Below are 15,300 nucleotides of genomic sequence, written 5' to 3' on the forward strand. Positions count from 1 at the left end.
TCCCATCAAAACCACAAACCAGTTGTAATCTCTGCACATAAACCAAACCCTGACTGTCAGAGTCTGAGGCCGAGCCTCAAATCACAAATCAGGGGATATAGCAGTGCTCTTTCTCCTCTGTAGCAGTCACTGTGCTAGCACATGTCCACCTACAACCACATTAAGAGTCAGATTCAGCTCCTCTAGCAGTGGAGGAGCCTGTTCTTCATTCGCATGATTACCTTACCAGCTGCAAGACCCTGCTGCATTGAGGTAACGTCCCAACATCCTACTCCAGCACCCACGGAAGTTGCTTATGCTTCCTCTCTGGTCACAAGCAGAACCTGTCCCTAGACTTCATTTGCAAGGTAGCAAATACTGGAGGCAAGAGGAGCCTGCCTTTGGTTTTCAGCAAAGGATAGGGAAGCATTGGAGAAGGTTTCCATTGTCCAGAACAAGGCTTGGGATGAGCAAAGCAAGAACAGCAGAACTCACATGCATTCACACAGCTTCCAAAGCCAGAGGTGGGAAGGGAGAACAACCAAAAACCCAACAACAAAAAGAAGCACGCTACAAGAAGTACAGCTACATCTTCCATTCCTATGCGTTTTCTTCCTCTTTCCCTCTTTTACCCCCTATTTGCTGTTTACCTCTTCAGAACATACCATCCAGGAAAGTAAGGACAAGACACATGGCAGCATCCATCACCACTTCAGGTTTCCTACCAAGAGCTAAAGAAAAATGGATTTTTACCACTTCTTGTTGTTTTTACTTTCCCTTAGATGGAGTTCAATGACAAAACCAAGGGGGAAAACAGTTCTCTACATAATATCTCAAAATATTCACCTATGGCCTTAGTTCTTTCTCCAAGGAGAAGGCAGGCAGGAATAGGATGAACCCTTCTAGGAAAAAGGAGCTGCCCTACAGGGGGACTTCAGCCCCACAAGTCAGGCAGAAGAGACAGGACACTGGTGGTGCACCCGAGAGAGATCCAAGCACACATCCATTGCCCCATTGGTTAAAAATGCAGTGACTACATGAACATTTCAAGGCTAAGATGTGGCCACGCACTGTAAGAACCTGAGTTATAACCATGTCACTATAAATACACCCAACTGTGTCTGTCTCCAAACCAGGCACTAGCTTGCACACACAGCCCTGGTGTGTAGAGCCAGACAGGATTTGTATGGAGCTTGAAAGTTTCATCCCCACAGACACAATGCAGCAGGCAAACACAGATGCCATTTGCTTTGTTTTCAACAGATAAAGAGTGCACTAGGAAAGGAAAGCAATGGACTTAATCAAATGCAACTCTTCTTGTTTGTTTTCAACTGTTTGCTGTCATTTACTTACTTTGCTCTGGGAAGCCTATTTATTTGTTCTCATCTGGCATTTCCCTCCTAGTGAAACTCCCCTTGTTCCTGCAAAGATCGTGTAACGCTGCAGTTTGTTTTCTCCTTACTGTTAGAGATGTGGCGTTTCAGTTCCACTTCATCCACGCTAACTTGAACCAGCATTGGCAAGATGCTTTTTTTACTACGCAGTGTTATCTCAGCACACCCGACTAAGTTGCACACAGAATAAATACTGGGCTTTTGTTCTGAGCAGGGGAGATAGCTGTGTAATGATCAATCAAAAAATGCCCTGGAGGATGAGAGAGATTAGCACTTTGATACTACTGAAGATGAATGGGTGAAATGAGCTCCATAAGCTGGTGTTTTCCTCAGATAACTGCTTTGCAAGCTTTCTACAGCCACTTGGATCCTCCCCTCGTTCCTTTTGTCCCGAGACAGCACAGCAAGTCCTACTGTCCTATCAGTAAGACTGGACAGAATGCTATCTTTATCGTTTTAAAAGAAATAGCAGATGATGGAAACCACTGACTATCAAACACTTCAATGTTACCTATAACCTAACTACACTATTTCAGCTAGATTCCTGCTCTTCTCTGCCAAAACGGCCTGCCCCTCAAGCGTGTGTGCAACTGAGCACAGATCAGCAGAGAAAGGCCTGAGGGAACGTGGAAAACTCCTCATGGGATGTGGACACGTGGGCACCTGTCCCTCCTTACAACAGAATTTCATCCTTCAGAAGTTGCTCACATGTAGAGCTTGCAGAAGGGACTTCAGCCCACCGTCAAGAGAGCAGCTACAAACTTCCTCTGCGCTTTCTGAACCCAATGTTGACCTCTTCTTCCTCCTGGATTACCTTGCACAGCTACGCTGCAGACCATCCAAAGAGGAACTTCAGCTGAAGCTGCAACACGAAAGCCAAACTCACGTGGACTCCAGGTACGTCCATCTCCCCTAAGGCAAGAGGCAAATCCTCCTGGCTTTCACAGACTGCTGTCATTTGCTGGGCTAACTTATTCCTCCAATGAAACTGGAGCCACGCAGTTTGACTGCATTTTTATTGTTCCACTGATTAAATGAATTTTAAATACAGAATTGAAAATCTGTTAAAAAAAGAAAAAACAACCAAAAAGTTATGAAAAGCCAGCGTCCAGAAGCAGGTTGTACAACAGCTCTTTGGTACAAAATTAGGTGGAAAAAAAAAAAAGAAAGGATATCCATCACATGGCAAGAGATGGTTTTTGTTACTGGTTTTTGTTGTTGTTGTTGTTTGGTTTATTTATTTAATTTATTTATTAAACATTTCCATGTGTATTTGAGAACTGATGTTTGTCTTGTGAGGTTCTCCAAGCGTGTTTGTCACAGCACTGATTCACACTGTTTAGTGTTCAAAAAAGAAAGTAAAGCCACAAAAAACCCCACACTGCTGTTCACAGAAGCATCAATGCAGTGTTTTCCATCTGTTATGGTAGAAAATATTTTTCAGAAATTTAGCACGTGATAAGAGAAGAAAAATGCAAGGATTTGGAAGGCTGCATTTTAGCCTGCAAAGCATCTTTGAGCAGGAACAGGTTCTTCTGTCTTTCTTAAGACGCTATGACACAGCAGGCAATTCCTAACACCTCTGGCATTTGCTCTGCACTGAGCTTCATCACTGCAACAAAGACTTCCAGAAGCAACAGGTGAAAAGGTACCTTTGATTTTTAATGCCCAATGTTAAAGCAGCTCCATGTTTCAAGAGACACGGAGCATCCAACCTCAAGAATGACAAACCAGGGCCTTTTAGGGCCAATTTAAAAACAATAAAAGGAAAAAAGAAGCATCTCAAGAAGTCCTGACACCGGGGTTCTGGGTTGACCGTTTTTTTTTTTTCCTTTTTTATGCACTATTAGGTTCTTAAAAAAAAAATCCCTATGAAGATGACCCCATTAGGCAGTGCATCTGCATTGTCTTAACCAGAAAAAACAAGCAGACTGTCTCTAATATATGCATAATTTCAAGACATCAGCAACATACACCATATTCACAACAGGTTAGAAGGAACAACCTATGGCTCACCCATTTCTCACGGATGTTTATCGCCAGGAGAAGTTAACCACGCAGACAGACAAGCCAGAAAATGAAGTGCTTTGACAATAAAAATCAAAGTTTGGAGATAATGAATACGATAATGAACAGGGATAGCTAAACATCAGCCTGAGAAACACAAACAGGTGGAAAAGCTCAGACTGCAATTGGAAGAGAATTCAGTTAAACAGAAATAACACTGGAGCTTGTCACTAGTGCAGCTAGGAATTGGCAAACAACACACTTTGAGTATACACTTGCAGGGCAGCCCTGCTTCTGCCACATGAATAAATATCCAACGATGCTTAAAAACAGTATAAAAAAGGGATGTCAGGATTCTCAGAAGCGGTGCGTGTTCTGCTCCCTGTGACTGCACAGCAGGATCCCTCCTGTGAGGTATTTCAGCATTGCTGCAAAGGAGAACTCTTCCTGCACTTGTCTCCCAGAAGTGCAGTCTCACTGGAGCTCAGGTCACACGACAGCTATGCAGTGACACAGTGCAGTGCTCTGCTCTCCCTTTGGCTCTCTTCAGTCCACAGCGACCACACTGTGTGGGCTGAAAACAGAGTGGTAACAGCTCAGTCTGCTGCCACCGTAGTGTCCAGATGGATGCATGCACAGATCCCTGTTTCACCACACAGCTTAATTTTTGCTTTGACAGTCGTGTTCACACAGATGCCTCCAGAAAGAGCTTTTCATGTGGCCAGATCAGATTACTAACCTCAGATCCTTCAGAACATTTCCTTGGTTAACTGATATATAGGTTGTCCAACAAAGCGAATGCTTGTTTTATTCTGATCAACAGCAACCTACACATTTGTTCCTGCATTACCACCAGTCCTGTAAGGGACAGCTATCTCCCCATCCAACTGCACAGCTGAAAGGCTGCTATCCATCCCTTATTATTTTCCAGGGAAAGACATTTTCTTGTGTTGCATAGATGTGTTTAACTGCAGTTATTAAATACAGGATTTATGTCCCACTTTTGGAAGCATCCTTTTTCAGTCTTCAGTACGTAACAGTTTTATTAGTGAAACTAAGGATCACAGCTGCTGGTAACGTGCCACAGCCAGTCGTGGATCTCACCAGAAGTGCACAATTAGTACCATGGCAGCACCAGATTGTTTCTCCTCCAAAACATAGATGTGATCAAAAGAAAGAGCAAATCCAGGAGAAACAAATGTTTTACCATCTTCAGGAGGTGCTGCTCCTCTTTGTTGTAGAACAGCTGTAGCTTTGTTTGCAGGGTGTTTGGAGAGCTTTTTATTTATGAATAATTACAGTCCCACAAATTCTACTACATAATGATAATTGATGCCTGTTATTGACTCCCCTGTTCACATGTGCACTTTTGCACTCACAGCCAGCTGTCCTGGAAGTAGGAAATAAAATTGGTTTTGCCTTCAAAAACACGAGCATCGTCCAGGTCTGTGACTGTACCAGGAGCATCTTATGGCTTTCTCTTGCCTTCCAAAAACTTCAGCCAAATGCTGTTTTGCTTGTGTTTCCCTTAGAACATCCGAGGATACGATGGGTTTTGCTTAATTATCCACTCAGCATGCGGATTGATATGATACAAGTCTAAGAGGTAAGTGTCAGGATCCAGACAATGTTCACCTATAAGAACAAGAAATACAGAAAGAAAAAAAAAGCATTTCTTATCTCCTTAGTCCCGTTGTTACTACTTTTCCCCCCTAAAAACTGGTATTTGCCCACATTCATCTTAATATTACAACCATTCAGAAGTGCTTCAACAGATCTGACAATGTTCCAGTTCTTTATATTGAAATAGATGTGCATTTCTTAAAACTATACTAAGTCCAAGCTTAAATTGGTGAAAGGTACTCTAATACCCAATCACTTCAGCATGTGAACAAATCCAGTAGCTGAGACTGTTTCCAGTATGATGGAGTTTTCCTTTCACAGATTCTGTTACAAGAAATACAAGGAGGTGGAAAATTCACTCCAGTAGAGGACAGTCTTTGGAACCAGCTATAACAGGACATAGGAATTCCCTTCTACTTTCAGACCTCCCTAAACTGATGCTGTTACAATCACATTAAAATTTCCTTTCCATTTGATGATGCTACCCTATTCCCAGAGGAAATCAGTGTCTAATGAACATCGTCAGCTTGTTTAACTACTCTGAGAAGCTTCCACCAAAGCTGGTTCTTTTGCAAGAAAGTTTATCAATAAAGGCAGGCATGTTGGCTTTGTAAAGGAAGACAGTTGCTCTTTGCCATAGGTGAGGTTAACCCACATTTGTTCCCTTTTCTTCTAACTTTCAAAGGCCCCTCCAATTCTCATCATTTTCCAGAACTCTCTCCTACCACAGGACAGACATAAAAACCAGGTGTCAAAGAGGTTATTTCCAGTTATCACCCAGACTCACCAATATTGCCTCCCACTTCATATAGGAGCAAGTTTGTGCACTCCATGGAGTTGTTACTGCAGAAAGAAAAAACACAATGAAGTTAACAAAGTTCTGTGAGAGGCAAGTTGAGTCGTTCAGTCATGTTTCTTCCAAAGCAACTGCTCCCAGTGCAGAGGTCAGCAATGGTCAAGGAAGCTACAATTCTATGCAATACAGCAACCTTGTCAGTCCTCCTGAAGCATGCAGCTATTACCCAAAGTTGTGCACAGAACCAGTCAGATGTCGTTGCTAATGAGATGCATGTTACATACAAATGCTTTTCAACAAGATAAGAAATGCCAACATTCATTGGCAGCATGCCTTCAGAGTCAATGGCAGCTCCACAGAAGACTTCAGTAGCTGTTGCATCTTCTTACTGAGATCCCAGTTACCAGCTGACCCATATTCAGCCAAATCCCCACACACTCTCTCTGTCAAGATGTCTGCTGCCCAGGGACACAGTCAGGGGATGCACTGACACTTTACCTATTGAACACTGTCTGCATGCCCAATGGCTTGAGAAGTTGTTTTGTTCACTTGTTGGATTATTTCAGCAATTCATCATTGGAGCACAGGAGGGAACTGTAGAGCTCCCTTTAGGGAACTCATACATTAACCCTGCATGCTGGAAATGCTGTTGCAGGCAAGTAATATGCCCAGGTGATGTTTTTCTCCAGGAGAGCTACACAGGGTTTCTTTTGCAGGGTTAATGTCATCCCACTTTTCTTTCTCCCCACAAAGCTTTTCACATACTGCTGCAGCTCACTTGTCTTCCAGCAGAGCAGGCAGGACCACCACCCTGGTGTCAGCTTGAGCACAGTGATGGAACCCCTCAGCTGAACTAATATTTGCCTGCCCTACCCAGTACACCATTTATAAAACAGAGCAGTCTAACAGCTCAATGTGTCACCACATTGGCTCTACAAGAAGGCAGAAAATACAGTCACTACATCACCTGACACTCATATATTTTTAATAAGCAGAGAAAAAGCCACTTGCCATTTCAGGAAGTTGACCGTGTTAACAATATTCCAGCCATTCTGGCACAGGTTCTTCTGAAACTGCTTCAGGACATCAGCAACTCTGGTAGCATTGTTCAAATGAACTTCTAGGGAATCCTTCAGGAGAAGCGAAGCGTGGACTTTCACAACCTTGGAAGGCTGAACAAGGCAGGCAGAACCAAAGAGAGTAAAGCGCTTACAAAAATGCTTTGTTATTGGCAAAAACATCAAGTTTCAAAGCAGACTGGAGAACGTGAAGAATGAAATGCACTCAGCCAGCTTTTCAGAGCATTTCTGATTGCTTATTTCACACAGCAGAGAACGGAAGCATCAAGGTGAGCATTATAAAGGAACCAGTTTATCAGTGCTGTGGCTGGGGAGCAAAGCACTGATCTCGATCAGTGTGTTCTGGTGCTCTCTGCTGTTCAGATACAGTACTGGCACTTACAGGCTTTGATGAAATTAGATCGGTCAGAATCTGTTTTGAATACCTGTTTCCCATTGCCTGATAGATTTCTCTGTAAATTTTAAAAGCAGGAATAGGAGCTCAGGAACCAGAACAGTCTTACAGACCACTTTAGAACCAAAGGTAATTTCAGAAGGGAAGCACTGAACAGTGTGTCACTTTGTCAAAACCGTTTTCATCAGCTCGTCCATGAGCCACCTTTTCAAAGCTTTTGTACAGAACATGGAACCATTCCAATTGGGTCTGGTCTGGTGCAAGGTAATTTTGCAGTTCTAGATCTTCTGCAAAAACAGCACTGCACACCAAAACAATGAGGAAGCACTGCTAGCAGGGCTCCAAGCACAGTCATCTGCTGCGTACCTACATTGTACCTTCACTCAGCACCTTCAAGAGTGACGTGCACCTTTCACCAGGCTAACTGGGAGCATATTTCTCAGTCTGCCAAGTGGTACAGAAGGGTGGCAGATGTATTGGCTTGTGAGAATACAAATTCTCCAGCTCTGCAGATTTGAACCCTCCATGTATTACTATTACTTGCAGGCTTCATCTTTCTCACATCCATAGGTGTCCCATCATCACCACCCACTGCTTTTGATACCTAAAATCCAGCACTGCATAATATAAACTAGCAGTTACAGACTGACTCTAATTCAAGTAATAGTGCCAATCAAAAAGAACAACTGATATTCAACTAGATCAGGAAGCAGCACCCATTTAAAAGCCTCAGTTGGCACCAATGCAAGAGGTGGAATACAGCAGTTTCACTTCTCTTAAAAGAGAAGAAACATTCTCTAATCTATCTATATAGATTAGCAGCATTATGGAACAGATAATGCAGATGATATACAGATAAGCAGCATTATGGAACAAAATAATTCAAAAGATCACCCCTTCTCCCTTAAGTGTTTTTCAGTCTGAGATGTATCCCAACAACAGGCATACTGAATCAGTTTTAGGTGGGTACAACTCGGGCTGAAGAGTTTGGAAGCTTCTTCTCACGGTTCTGCAGATTTTTCTCCCTCTTGCTACTTACAAAGCGTCACTCCTTAAAGTTTCCCATGCTCTCATGAAAGGATTTTAAAGAGAAAATATTTGCCACTTATGAAAGGAACCAGTTTTTCCAAGTCTTATCTCACCTCTGCTTGATTCTTTTCCACTTTGTCTTTATCAGCATGAATCTTCCGCAGCAGATTTTTTAATCTTTTGTCACAGAACTGATACCTTTTACTATTGCTCTCATTGAGTTTTCTCACTTGAGCTACCAGAAAAGAGGAGACCTGAGCAGCAAAGAAGGGAGAAAACAGGAATTAAAAACAAGCCAACCAGAGATGTGAATGCCATTAAAAAAAACCCTTAGTCATCATTTTATGAAGCTCATTAAATAGACAAAACATCTGCACACCTTGAAAACAGGTAGCCTTGGACAGGTTTGGTCTGCAAACATTTAACTCCTCTGGAATTTCCAATAGTACCCTTTCCCCTACCCCAGTCCCAGCCAGAACAAGACACTGCTGCATCATACTGCAAAACACTGATGCAACTCACTGTCCAGAGCAAATCCTGATAATGGATCATCATCCGCACCACATCAGCTGCCCCCTCTGCCAGCTGTTTCTCCTTCCCTTCAGGAATCTTGTTTGGCAGCCCTTTGTGCATGAAGAGGTTTGGGGCCATGACTGTGGAAACGTTCCAGAGATTCATTTTGTTGTTGTTCTCCTTGGAGACTACTTTGCTGAGAAATTCAAGTAGAGCCTGAAGAGAAGGGCAGAGACTCAAGTTATTCATTCCTAATAACACTCAAGAAATTAGAGCTGCAATTGCTGAGGAGAACATCCAGACAGCATCTTTTCTAGATACTTGTGAGAAAATCCAGTTCTCTAGACAGGAAGCATAGTAGCCAATTTCTAATACTGGGATAACAACAAATAGCTAAACTGAGCAGGGAGATAGTTTGTCCAGCACTCATGAACCAGAAGAGATGGCATGTTTGGGAAACAGATACGTTCTTATTTCTTTACTAGTGGCAATTTACAGACTCCAGTTGTAAAAGTTATAGAATCCAAAGACAACCCTCTCTTCCTCCAGTATCCTCCAAGTCAATTCCCAGGTGGGGGAAAAAAAATCCCCTTGGATTACACCTCTTCTGCCCCACACCTTCACCAGAGCTAAGACGGACATCAGGTCGTCTTTGATGGTATCCCATATTCCAGCTCTCTAACCTTTGCAGAGTGCTAAGTCAGCCTTGGCATTGTTATCCAGAAGTTGAACTACTTAGCAAAATAGAGCAGCTGTGAAAAGAAGCCACGCAGTTTTTATTCAATGCAGCACCAAAGAGATCCTGCACTGCCTGCAAAGCTGATCCACCAGCAATTACTCTCCCAAAAAGCAGTAGGAAAACAGGCTTGAAGTGTGTCCTGATTAAAAAAAAAAAGGCTAAGAAGTTATAAAGTACGCAGTATTTTTTGATTTTAAGGGAAACTGCATCTTTGATGGAAAACAACAGCACAGAGCATGAATCAAAGACTGAATCTCCTCCCCTATATCTTAGTGTATGACAGACAATAAAAGAGCCTTCCTCCTTCAACTCCATATAGAAATGCTTTAGTACACTGAGGAGTACAGTTCCAAACACGGTGTAAAAATCCCTCCAAGACCACACGGATTCCCACTGCTGTTCTGTTTGCACCCAGAAGGCAGATGTGCTACAGTTTATGTTCACTGCCCAGCCTGGAGACCTGCCTGCTGCCCCCAGCTCCCCCTTGCCCCATCACGGCTTTCCATTTCAAGTCAGTGAAATGAAACCTAATAATTTGATGTACATTATCTATATTCCCTTTTGTAAAAGCTGATAGAGATCTGAGAATGAACACATGGAACAAGAACATGGGTTTTCCAGTTAAATCAAGAATAAGCAGACTCACCTTTAGAGTGTTTCTGTTTGGCTCTGGTAGAATCAAGATCAGGAGGTTCAGAGCCTGCAACCTTTGCTTCAGGTCTGGAATATCTAAAGGAAAAGCAACAGCAAGATTCAGGTTTCTGACACGGTTCTGACTGAAAACAGAACTGTGTTTCCAAGTCACAGGCTGAGAGCAGGGATAAGGCAATTACAGATGGCAGTGTTTTTCATCTGTAAAACTGCACCTCAAATCCTAGAATTTAATTAAGCTCATACAGCCCTTATGGAGTGAATTATCTGTGTTCTAGAGGACTGACCAACAGCTCATCAAAAAAACTTCACCTTCTACTTTTTATTTTAAAAATATATAAAATAAAAGTTGCATGCTCAGCTGGCTCAGCACATTTAAATCCCTTTGAGGATGGATTTAGGCACAAGCCTCAAAATAAGACTCTTGCAGAAGACTGCTGCTGACAGGCCAAGATCATGCACTCCAGCCAATTGCCACTGCTGAGTCTTCATGTCCTTATTCATCAGGTTGGCCTAATTTATGCAGTAACACTGCAGCCTCAAATGAAGCAAAGTAATTTGTATAGGACAGTATTCCTGCACAAAAACTGTGTACATACCCAAGCACTAGCAACAAAGACTCTGAGGCAGACACATAATAGTACATGTCACACCTCACAAAGTGAGTTCATATGGTAACAGTGCACATCCTGCTCTGTACTGCCATCAAATCCACGTGCTAACAGCACACCTGACAGGAGAGCCCAAGGCCAGAAAAAGCACAGACTCCCCAAAAAACAACATAAAACAGCCAAAGAGGAACTTACTTTGCACAGCAGCAAAAGCAGGAAGATATTCTGCTGTCAGCAGTGGGGCAGGCAGTTCTCTTATGAATCTTTTCAGCAGCCCAGATACATCATTCTGGTGGACTTCATCCCAGCGGAAAAGGCCGCTATAGAAATCCCTTTCTAGCTTCTGCTCCAGACTCTAGAAGTAATAATTTAAAGAAGTATTACATGCCTTGAAACACATCCTATATTCTACAGCTGAACCTGTTAGGTCAAAAGACCGCAGATACTCCCAGATTTCCCAGCAATGGACATTTCTAATTGTACAGAGAAGGAAGACAAGCAGCCTGAGTTAGGCTCTTGCTGGAGACTTGCTCCAGCAGCATGCTCCCTCATCACCTTCAACATTTTCAAAGAATAAGTAAAGAGCTCCGTACCTTGATTCTAGTCTGGGACCCAGAAACTCTCAAAATGCCCTCTGTTTCAAGTCCTCTCTTCTCTAAACAGGACAGCAGCTATTAAAAGAGGAAAAAAGAAAGCTCTTAGGTACAGAGGATGAGAAGTCAGCCCCTCCTTATTGAAGGCCTTAAAGGCTTGCTGGCTCTGAGCATCAGAATTGCGAATGAAACGGTAAGAAAACTTACTGCCTGGAGTAAGAGAGGGACCTTAGTGTTGGGGAGCAGTTTTTGGTCATTTTCCAGCAAAGTGTTGAGTGGAACTCCAAAGAGCCTTTTCTCTACAACAGAAACAACATGTGTTCAATTTGTACCACCATTAATAATAGTGTCACTGATACTGCCAGCACTGCAGACTAAGATAGCACATTTTGTAAGCACTGGAGAAAAAGAGGAACACTTGATAGACAAGTGGATGTGATAGAGGTAAATGTGGAGCTGTAGGTCTTGGTAGCACAACCCAGCAATTCCAGAAGAAACTGATTAAGGCAAAAACAACTGTCACAAGGTTTCTTATCAAATACCCTCTTTGCTCTAACACTTGAAATCCTAACTTATAAGACAACCCCAATGTTTAAAAAGGCACGAAATGGAAGGAAAAAAAATATTCAAAACAACGTTCAACTGACCTGTTGTTTTCAGTTTTGCTGCCTTGTTTCTCTTCAATTCAAAGCCTAGAACATCACAAAGAGCTGTTAGTTCAATAAGGGCCAGCGTGGGGATCTTCTTCATGTCCTGAGCAGATAGATCTCCAATCCTGGTCACTCCTAGTCTGCCCTTGGGGATCTTAAATTTCTAAAGGAAAACACACAACAGGTTCAGTACAAGCAGCACTACTGATCCTTCCAATTATCAGCTTCTGTTGCATCCTTACCACTGCTTACCACTAACCAGCTACCTGCACATTCCCCTATTTTCAGCACTAGACAAATAACCAGAATGACTTGTACTGCTACTCAACCCACTGCTCAAGAAACACATCCTCTTGTCAGCATTACTCTTTAAACACATTTCAGATCCCAGTCTTCTAAATTAATGAAAGCCCAATATCCATTCCTATTGGCTTGAACCTTGCAAGCAGTCCAGTACATCTGCAGAAGGTAAACCTTTGGCAAGTAAGACAATAGAGACCCATTGCAACACTACCACAGAGGACGTTCCCAAAATCTAATATATAATTGAATCAAACACCTTGCACCATTCTAGGCAAGACAACCTAATAAGGCTTTAACACAAACAATTCCTGTACTTACAGTTAGCACATTTCCATCCTTTATTCTTTTAGATTCGGTCAAGAATGACCCCTTGAGCAGGACAGCTGCTTGTTCTGAGTAGGCAACATCCATGTTGAACATCTCCTCTTTTCCAGGGTTTCGAACTGTGCAGGAGTAATCCTGGGCTTCTGCTACAGAGGAGAAAATGTCTTGAAGTTCAAAAAGCTAAAAGGTGAAGCTTAGAAAACAAATGCATTAAATTAGCAGTTCTGAACAGAGTCAGGGATAATCACTTTTGGTAACAAGGATCATAAAGAGTGCTGTCATAGCACAGTCTTGTGCCTGATCAACAAGTAAGATTCGTTTAAAGCCATAAACATAATCATCAGGTCAACAGTAAGATATGAGTATTGTCTTAAATTAAAGGACATACCTATGGCCTTTAATTAACTTCTCTTTATGCAATTGTGTATGCTGTTCATAGAATTTCACTTGTTCTTTGCCAGAATCATTTTATTTGCATCTTTTAATTGATTTGCTGATGATTTAGCATCACCTTGAGTGATAATTCCTAACAACACCAGGTGCTGGAGAAGTTTACTGAACCCACAGCTGTGGATAAGCATGCATTTAGAAGAGAAACAGAATGTTTCTGCAATCTAAGACAGCAAGCACCATTATATAAAGTAGTACATGTTATTTAATGGTAACAGCCTTCAAAAACAGAAACAGAGCTGCTCAAGTTCAGAGCCCAAACAGTACAACTTCTCTTCCAGTTGCAGCTCCACTTCAGATCCTGCCTCCCTTTCAATCCTACTCCACTCTAAAAAATTCCTTCTTACCTTTCTGAACATTTGAAGTCCGCAGATTGTGCAACAGCAGGTCTGGGCTGGGCTCCTCTTTTTCTGTTACTGTCTCCTGGAAAGTAAACCACAACATGCTCATCTAAACAAGGTAGGACAGAAGTTATCATGACAACAATTTGATTTTGGGAGGAAAACAAAAAAACAAAACAAAAACACACAAAAAGACACCTTTAAGAAAATGCTGCTCAAACTCAGGACTGTAAGATTGCTCTGAAATCAACAATTACTGAATGAATAGCAATTGGGTGACTTGAAAGGCAGATGGAAAACAGATGACTAGATGACTTCCCACACTATTAAACTGATCTATAATTTCAGATAATCAGCAGCTGATTTCTTTCCTTTTATTAGGCATTGCGAGGCTAACAGTACCAACCAAACTCCACAGGAGCTGGTCTCTGCCTTTGACCACAAGATCTCCTTCATGCAAAAGAACACACAAGCAGACAACAGCACCTAAAAGCTTCCCATTAAGGCTTTATGGTAACCTACCTCCTCAGGTCTAAAGCATGTTTCTAAATGCTTAAGGAGACATTTGACAGTCAGCTCTACTAACAAAAACCCTGCTTTCACTGGAACTGGCCAGAATGCAAAGAAATGTATTGTTACCAAAGCAACTCTTTCTGTGAACCAGTTCATAACACAGAGAAGTTGTTGACTGACAATTGATAGCTAAGAGAAACCTGCAATAAGTCATCACAAATTGACAGAATTCATCACAAATTGACAGAAGAAGATCTGCAGAGGAGGTGCACTGTATGGCTAGAGCAGGCACACAGCTGATGAGCTTACCATGAAAGAACTCCCAATTCATTTAGCATCTGTAGCTGAGTTGCATCAAAAAGTCACCTCAGAACACTGGGTTGGATTTAGTTGTTCTGACTTTTAAGTGCAAATATTAGCAACCTAGCAAGCAGGCTTATAAGATCAAGGGCTCAGAAATCTCTGCCTATATGATACCTGGTACAACAGACTTCTATTTAACGTGCAACTTTAGAAACTCACTAGATTTCAATTGAGGGACTTAAGACAGCCTTGCAGCTGGAATAAAATGTCACTGGGACAAAGGAAACACAAGAGGGCTCCAAATGACATCAGTGCTCCACAAGGCTGTGGTGCTGGAGGAGCTGTGCAGCCTCCCAGTGGTCTCTAAGAAGATATGAATCTGTGCGATTCGTAGCAATTCTCTCTCAGTGCTGAACCTAGATGAAGAAATTCCACAATCTCAGCTCCATTTCAGCATAAAAGATGAAGCTGTCAGCCTTGGAAATGAAAGCAGCCCTGGGCCCAGATGGCCAAGGCAGGTACCACAGGGCAACAGAGCCTTTCAGGAGCTTCCACTCAATCAGCCAACATACCCCAGAGCCGACCACTCCAAAAATGTCTCTGACATCCCTCACAGGAGGTTTGTTCTTCCTCCTCCGTGAGCGGGAGTAGGTATCCAACCTTCGCTGCACGGCTGCAGCCTGGGTCTTCGTCAGGGTGGAGAGCAGCGCGTTGTCGTTCTCTGAGGCATGGTCCCCAATGAGGTCTGAGAGCCCGGCGTCCTGGAGCCACTCTGCTTCAGCCTCTCCCTCTGTGAGGCAAGGGATGGGGAGGGGGAGCGAGAAGAGAAAGAAAAGCAATTTGAGTGCTTGAAGCATCAGCAAACCAGAAGGCTCGGCCCCAGGGGGCAGCGAGACATCACTGGAAGTCACGGCTTCTGGGGGATGCCAAAGCTGTTCTCTAAGATCTCATTTTATTTGTATGCACCTCGCTACTCCTTTATTGTCTTATACTTTTAAGTGCATTGCT

General features: G+C 42.7%; 1 protein-coding gene across 5 annotated transcripts in view; it reads right to left on the reverse strand.

The window, feature by feature from the left end:
- Nucleotides 1-2,597: 2,597 nt before the first annotated feature.
- Nucleotides 2,598-15,300, reverse strand: part of ARHGAP40 (Rho GTPase activating protein 40) — a 39,122-nt gene continuing 26,419 nt past the window's right edge. For 4 of the 5 annotated variants that reach the window (XM_052683411.1, XM_052683410.1, XM_052683412.1 and 1 more), the window contains exons 3-15: nucleotides 14,865-15,082; nucleotides 13,483-13,558; nucleotides 12,680-12,831; nucleotides 12,056-12,221; nucleotides 11,616-11,707; nucleotides 11,409-11,486; nucleotides 11,011-11,170; nucleotides 10,200-10,282; nucleotides 8,824-9,030; nucleotides 8,415-8,555; nucleotides 6,811-6,971; nucleotides 5,791-5,846; nucleotides 2,598-5,015 (exon numbers count right to left, since the gene is read on the reverse strand). In XM_052683411.1, the coding sequence (XP_052539371.1) occupies nucleotides 4,909-5,015; nucleotides 5,791-5,846; nucleotides 6,811-6,971; nucleotides 8,415-8,555; nucleotides 8,824-9,030; nucleotides 10,200-10,282; nucleotides 11,011-11,170; nucleotides 11,409-11,486; nucleotides 11,616-11,707; nucleotides 12,056-12,221; nucleotides 12,680-12,831; nucleotides 13,483-13,558; nucleotides 14,865-15,082 (1,697 nt within the window). In that variant the 3' untranslated portion in view covers nucleotides 2,598-4,908. The remainder of the gene's footprint in view (nucleotides 5,016-5,790; nucleotides 5,847-6,810; nucleotides 6,972-8,414; nucleotides 8,556-8,823; nucleotides 9,031-10,199; nucleotides 10,283-11,010; nucleotides 11,171-11,408; nucleotides 11,487-11,615; nucleotides 11,708-12,055; nucleotides 12,222-12,679; nucleotides 12,832-13,482; nucleotides 13,559-14,864; nucleotides 15,083-15,300) is intronic. The other variant, XM_052683409.1, reaches the window with a different exon arrangement.

This window comes from Tympanuchus pallidicinctus, unplaced genomic scaffold (assembly GCF_026119805.1).
Source record: "Tympanuchus pallidicinctus isolate F22 unplaced genomic scaffold, pur_lepc_1.0 scaffold20, whole genome shotgun sequence".
Classification (NCBI taxonomy): domain Eukaryota; kingdom Metazoa; phylum Chordata; class Aves; order Galliformes; family Phasianidae; genus Tympanuchus; species Tympanuchus pallidicinctus.